Here is a 7,293-nt window from a genome sequence, read left to right on the forward strand (position 1 = left end):
AGATTTTGTACAGAAACCTTAGTTTGCAATTACAGAATCATACGTTTCCTGTAGTTCTTGACCAGGTTTGCACACACTGCAGCAGGGATTTTGGCCCACTCCTCCATACAGACCTTCTCCAGATCCTTCAGGTTTCGGGGCTGTCGCTGGCAATACGACTTTCGGCTCCCTCCAAAGATTTTCTATTGGGTTCAGTCTGGAGACTGGCTAGGCCACTCCAGGACCTTGAGATGCTTCTTACGGAGCCACCCTTAGTTGCCCTGGCTGTGTGTTTCGGGTCGTTGTCATGCTGGAAGACCCAGCCACGACCCATCTTCAATGCTCTTACTGAGGGAAGGAGGTTGTTGGTGTAGATCTCGCGATACATGGCCCCATCCACCCCCTCAATACGGTGCAGTCGTCCTGTCCCCTTTGCAGAAAAGCATCCCCAAAGAATGATGTTTCCACCTCCATGCTTCACGGTTGGGATGGTGTTCTTGGGGTTGTACTCATCCTTCTATTCCTCCAAACACGGCGAGTGGAGTTTAGAGCAAAAAGCTCTATTTTTGTCTCATCAGACCACATGACCTTCTCCCATTCCTCCTCTGGATCATCCAGATGGTCATTGGCAAACTTCAGACGGGCCTGACATGCGCTGGCTTGAGCAGGGGGACCTTGCGTGCGCTGCAGATTTTAATCCATGACGGCGTAGTGTGTTACTAATGGTTTTCTTTGAGACTGTGGTCCCAGCTCTCTCAGGTCATTGACCAGGTCCTGCCGGTGTAGTTCTGGGCTGATCCCTCACATTCCTCATGATCATTGATGCCCCACGAGGTGAGATCTGCATGGAGCCCCAGACCGAGGGTGATTGACCGTCATCTTGAACTTCTTCCATTTCTAATAATTGTGCCAACAGTTGTTGCCTTCTCATCAAGCGCTTGCCTATTGTCCTGTAGCCCATCCCAGCCTTGTACAGGTCTACAATTTATCCCGATGTCCTTACACAGCTCTCTGGTCTTGGCCATTGTGAGAGGTTGGAGTCTGTTTGATTGAGTGTGGGACAGGTGTCTTTTATACAGGTAATGAGTTCAAACAGGTGCAGTTAATACAGGTAATGAGTGGAGAACAGGAGGGCTTCTTAAAGAAAAAACTAACAGGTCTGTGAGAGCCGGAATTCTTACTGGTTGGTAGGTTTTCAAATATTATGTCATGCAATAAAATGCAAATTAATTACTTAAAAATCATACAATGTGATTTTCTGGACTTTTGTTTTAGATTCCGTCTCTCACAGTTGAAGTGTACCTATGATAAAAATGACAGACCTCTACATGCTTTGTAAGTAGGAAAACCTGCAAAATCGGCAGTGTATCAAATATTGTTCTCCCCACTGTACATACAGTTTAGGTACAATGATTAATGGGGACAAAGATCGTACTTTTTGTAGAAATGTCCTCTGGTCTGACCAAATATTAAGTTCTGCTTTTCTGATGTATCAAATACTTATGTCATGCAATAAAATGCAAATTAATTACTTAAAAATCATACAATGTGATTTTCTGGATTTTTGTTTTAGATTCCGTCTCTCACAGTTGAAGTGTACCTATGATAAAAATTACAGACCTCTACATGCTTTGTAAGTAGGAAAACCTGCAAAATCATCAGTGTATCAAATACTTGTTCTCCCCACTGTATATGCAGGGCCCAGCTGTAAAAGATACCTTGGTCTCAGTCTGTGTTCCTTGTTGAAATAAAGGTATAATAATAATAATAATGTGCAGTAGTCTGGCTTTTTTATGGCGGTTTTGGAGCAGTGGCTTCTTCCTTGCTGAGCGGCCTTTCAGGTTATGTCGATATAGGACTCGTTTTACTGTGGATATAGTTACTTTTGGACCTGTTTCCTCCAGCATCTTCAGAAGGTCCTTTGCTGTTGTTCTGGGATTGATTTGCACTTTTCGCACCGAAGTACGTTCATCTCTAGGAGACAGAACGCGTCTCCTTCATGAGCGGTATGACGGCTGCGTGGTCTCATGGTGTTTATACTTGCGTACTATTGTTTGTACAGATGAACGTGGCACCTTCAGGCGTTTGGAAATTGCTCCCAAGGATGAACCAGACTTGTGGAGGTCTACAATTTCTTTCTGAGGTCTTGGCTGATTTCTTTTGATTTTCCCATGATGTCAAGCAAAAAGGCACTGAGTTTAAAGGTAGGCCTTGAAATACATCCACAGGTACACCTCCAATTGACTCAAATTCTGTAAATTTGCCTATCAGAAGCTTCTAAAGCCGTGACATCATTTTTGGCAATTTTCCAAGCTGTTTAAAGGCACAGTCAACTTAGTGTATGTAAACTTCTGACCCACTGGAATTGTAATACAGTGAATTATAAGTGAAATAATCTGCCTGTAAACAATTGTTGGGAAAAGTACCTGTTATGCACAAAGTAGATGTCCTATCCGACTTGTACAACATTCCATTGCACCAGATTTGGCTAGATAAACAATTTCTGTACAGCTTACCCCACATGTAAATGGTGGTGTATTTACCTGTACATCGATGTAGCGAAGCTCTGTGCATTGACTGAGGCCCTCCAGGGATTTAAGGCCACAGCGTCTCATGGTGAGGGTCTGCAGTCTGGGGCATTGGGACAAAGTAGAGAGGCTACAGCCAGGGAGATCCTCCAGAACAACTGTGGTCACCTGCATTGGAAGGTAATGCCCAGTCAGTGAAATATTGCTTTTGGTTTTGTTATGGTTGGTTTGTTGGTTATTTGAATGTGTCTGATTGACTGTTTTTCAGATATGGGTCAAATGCATCTAGGTCCAATACTTTCAAATATCCTACTTGTAGTCTAGTATAATACCTTTAGTGTTAAAAGCTAAATCAAGCGCAACTTATTTTTCTGGAAAAACCTTTATGAAATAAAGCAGGGGTAGGCAACTAGATTCAACAAAATTCATACCTTGATTACATTAAGACACAATCGCATATGTGACCAACCGGCTTGATTCTGTCTTATGTAGCAACATATTTTATTGTGTTTTTTTACATTGGATAAAAGTGGAGACCCAGAGCTAGAAAATGGTATATCATACACTACAGTTGAGGAACAATGGGAAAGTAATTCTGCTTGGAAAGTTGATAAACTTGTAACCTCACTTTTGAGAAAATGTCCGTTGAATATTTTGGTACTTCTTTGTCTACACCCATTCAGCATCGTTCCAAACCCTATTAAGCTTTAGCCCCACCCAGCTTTTTAAGGATTCCCATGTGAGGCCATGTATTAAACAACCAAAGATTTCAAGACTAAAGGCTGGTTTATACTACGGATATGTTCATAAATTCAATATGGAGTGCCAGAGTGTGCTCAGAGTGCGCTCTGGGCGTTCGTAAACTCAGAGCATTGTCAGATTGTCCATTTGTAAATCCAGAGTGTTTTTTGCTCTCGGAGCATTCAGAGTGCACCCTGGACGCTCTGGCCCAGGAGTAGGGTTGATCCGAGCGTTCTGACCTAACAACAGCAGTCAAGCACCAAAGCTAACTGGCTAACGTTGGCTAGCTTGCTAGCTACCTCCAGACACAAATGAGGGAACAGCTCACTCTGACCATTTTACTCGCCCTAGCAGAGCTGGTTAGGCTTTTTTTATGATATCCAGAGCGTTGGTAACTGCAACTGTACTGCTGGCAACAATTTAATTACGCTTTTTTGCCAACCTTTACTGACACCGGCCATATTCAACAGGTGTTGAGCGTTCGTAAATTTGTCCGTTATTCTGCTCTGGCACACTCAGACGAGAGTACTCTGAAACAGTTGTTGCAGTGATGTTCTATTGAAATGGATACTTGCTTACTGGAGTCTTTTGTTAAGTTTTAATACACGCTAAAAAAAATGAAAAGCCGTGTTAGACAGAATTACCCTACACATACTGACCAACTCAAATAGACAGAAGCGAGCTATATGGCAGACCAATCCAAACTCATCTCTCGGCATGTCCAGCCCACTCATTATCTCAGCCAATCATGGCTAACTAGGCTCGTAATTTAACAATTTCATTCATATTTACAAAAGGCATACAAGTTTGTTATTAAGGCACATGAAAGTTCACATGGTCGAGAAGGCATATCTGCATAAAAAAACATTTTGATTAAAATAAAAATTACGTTCAAATGGCTCTCATGTGAAGTAGTGACCCACGACATACGCCTAGTTTCCTGAAACGGGCCACATATATATATATTTTTGATTCCTGGGCATAGTTTGGAACATATTTCCTAACTTAAACAAATGTTTTTCTTAATTCCTAGTGATTTTAGTCAACAACAAAAAAATCACTCGCGAGACTGTTTTGGCCTGCAGGCTGCCTGTTACCGACCCCTGAAATAAAGAGTATCACATTGTAGATCGTATCATGCAGGTTACCTCCTGAGGGGAGTTCCAGGCCCCAGACTGAAGGAGTGTTTCTGGGCAGAGGAGGGGTAAACCGCTCCCCTCAGTGGCCCTCCTCGCCCCCCTCCTCCTCTGGGTCCTGACCCCCTGCTGCTGCTTCCTCTTGTTCTGCAGGGAGAGTTTGGACCAGGAAGTGCAGTCCCTCATCCAGGCCAGTCTCCTCTGCTCCGTCTGCTCTGGTAGAGATACACTCATACGCTCAAAGGCAGACTGAGGGGCTGAGGCGCTGGGGTCAATGGGGGGAGAGCTGGCAGTGGGGGAACATTCAGTGGCGGCTGATTTCTCCTCTCTGGCTTTTTCCTCACTCAGGTTTTGACTTTCCTCCTTCACTATTCCTGTCTCCAGCTTTTGCAGGCTCTTTGGTTTCCTCTCATCTGATTCCATCCTAATCTCTTCCTCCTCCTTGCTTTTCCTTTCATTCTCCTTTTCCTCCTCCTCATCCTCCTGTCTTTTTCTCCGCTCCCTCTCCCTTTCTCGCTTATCTTTCTCCTCCCTAATCTGCTCCTCCTTCTCTCTCCTCTTCTTTCTCTTCTCCTCTTCTTTTCTTCTCTTCTCCTCTTCTTTCTTTCTCTTCTCCTCTTCTTCATGCTTCTTTCTCTTCTCCTCCATTTTTCTTCTCTCTCCCTCCTTTCTGTTCTCCTCCTCCTCCTCCCTCTTTCTCCTGTCCTCCTCATCCTGTCTCTCTCTCTCCATACGGACTCGATCCTCTTCTTTGGCTCTCTCATACTCTAAGCTCCTCCTCTTCAGCTCTTGCTCCTCCAACTCTCTCCTTCTGTTTTCCTTTTCCTGCTTCAGCCGCTGCTCCTCCTGTTCCCTCCTCCACCTCTCCTCCCTCCTGCTCCTCTCCTCCTCACACCTCCTTTGTTCCTCTCTTTTGCGGTGGAGCTCGGCCCTGGTCCACCGGCGTGCCAGGACGCCTCTGAGGGCAGCCTGGATAGTGATGGCCGCCCTGCATCGAGACTGGTGGGTCTTCCTCCTCTTTTCCTCCTGCACCTTCTCAAAGGCCCTCCTCTCCTCCTCCATCTGTCTCTGGAGGCTGCTGATCAGCTCCTGGTTCGTGTGGGAGAGTGGAGGAGAGAAGTTAAACCAATAAAAACTGACAAGAAAGATGAGCCCCTTCTGAAAACACTTCCGACGTAGCCCCTCTCCATTGCCAGTGTTTCAGTGTTTGCACATCTAAAAAAAAATGTGATTGAATCTGGCCCACCTGCTGTTTGAGCAACTCTTGTTGAAGCTTCTCTTCTGCCTCTCTTTCTCTCATCTCCTCCATGCCTGTAGGGCGATGCTACAGACAGAAAATGACTTCTTCAATTGGTCACTCTTAGTTACGGAAAACATAGAAACGGGAAATGGGAGAAAGGGATGATATGAACTATCTCACCCTATTTCCCTCTTCTATCTGCCTCAGCTCCTCTTCAAAGTCTCTCTGTCTGCGTTTCCTCCACTCCTCCTTTTCTCTCTGCTCATTCTGCTCCTTCTTTCGCTCCACCTCGTATTCCACAATTCTCCTCTCATCCTCCTCTTTCAACTTACGCTCCAAAGTTTTCAGTTCCAAACTGAGTTGCTTTTCAGACCTTAAATATGCATCACATTCAATATCATCTGTGTCAAACAGAAAGACACAGGTCACAGCTCCATTAGTTTGATGAATATCACCTTTTTTCTTTTCTTTATAGGGCTGGACTAAATGAGGCAAGGGTGACATCTAGTGGGCATATATATCACACACGCACACAGAAATCTACACATACCCTCACTGTTGTGTGGCACTCTGTCTGTAATGTCACTGTCAGATACAGTGTGAGGGCAGGCCTTGTTAGGGATAGTGTTCAACTTCTCATCCTCCATCTCGAACATGACCTAAATCAATCAAACATATTTAGCCTACGTCCCAGCACAAATTACATAACACTAGTACTTTAGTGCACACAAGCCTTATTAAACTAGACTCACTTGTTCTTTTAACTTCACTGGGTCCTCGTGTAGGCCTAAGTCAGAGGCCAGTTCCATTAAAAGGTCTTCAGATCGACTTGAAATGATGGAATACACCTCAGCCGCTCCGGAATCTGAAAACAGACAATGTACAAAGACATTGAGTCACATATACACAACAATAGTATGGCATCATGTAGCCAGCAGCTAGCCTGAATGATGAATAAATGATTCATGCATTTTCTATATTTCTGTAGCCTATACATTATCCAGAGGTCCTCATTCCTACCATCATCTTCATTGTCCTCAAGGATGAGCTTTTCAAACTGACTTGCTCTGTTCTCGGAGGCTTCAAAATATTTGAGCATTGATTCTGGGATTTTATCTGAAACCTGGGGGTATTGAAAGGTGAAAAGTTAGGTTTACATGCATTTGCAACCAGTAGACATTAATTGACAAGTAGTATTAAAACATTGTGCTAACAGTAGGCTAACGTTAGACAATGGAGATTAGGCCTACACACTTAAGTACACAAACTCTCACTTCCAGTTGACTAATAATAAATCAACTCACATCATCTTCATCAGCATGATCTTCATCAGCAGATGAGTAAAAGTCTTCCTGATAAGAATTATCTAATTCAATATCATCAGAGGAGTTGTTGATGCTCAGTTTGCTCAGGTCTTCTTGACTGACATCCATGGTCTAGCTAGCAGCTTCAGGAAACAGAGGCAGACGGGCCGTGTTTCTGTTTCAAACACTGCATGAAAACACGGAGAAGAGATATAAGACATTAAACTTTTTACATTTTATTGTCACGAAATGTTTCTGTTTTAAATAAGAGGTAATTTACCTGTGTTTGTCTGTGTTTTGAATACTTTGCTAACCGGTTTTCTAACCAGGAACGTCAAATCATTCCATCCGCGTCTAAATGGAAC

General features: G+C 43.7%; 1 protein-coding gene across 1 annotated transcript in view; it reads right to left on the minus strand.

The window, feature by feature from the left end:
- lrriq1 (leucine-rich repeats and IQ motif containing 1) overlaps positions 1-7,293 on the minus strand; it is a 54,527-nt gene extending 47,234 nt beyond the window's left edge. The window contains exons 1-9 of the mRNA XM_070439883.1: positions 7,209-7,293; positions 6,929-7,115; positions 6,645-6,747; positions 6,377-6,489; positions 6,175-6,283; positions 5,805-6,025; positions 5,631-5,708; positions 4,397-5,473; positions 2,523-2,675 (exon numbers count right to left, since the gene is read on the minus strand). Coding sequence (XP_070295984.1) covers positions 2,523-2,675; positions 4,397-5,473; positions 5,631-5,708; positions 5,805-6,025; positions 6,175-6,283; positions 6,377-6,489; positions 6,645-6,747; positions 6,929-7,057 — 1,983 coding nt within the window. The 5' untranslated portion in view covers positions 7,058-7,115; positions 7,209-7,293. The remainder of the gene's footprint in view (positions 1-2,522; positions 2,676-4,396; positions 5,474-5,630; positions 5,709-5,804; positions 6,026-6,174; positions 6,284-6,376; positions 6,490-6,644; positions 6,748-6,928; positions 7,116-7,208) is intronic.

The sequence above is a fragment of the Salvelinus sp. IW2-2015 genome, linkage group LG4q.1:29 (assembly GCF_002910315.2).
Source record: "Salvelinus sp. IW2-2015 linkage group LG4q.1:29, ASM291031v2, whole genome shotgun sequence".
In the NCBI taxonomy this organism is placed as follows: domain Eukaryota; kingdom Metazoa; phylum Chordata; class Actinopteri; order Salmoniformes; family Salmonidae; genus Salvelinus; species Salvelinus sp. IW2-2015.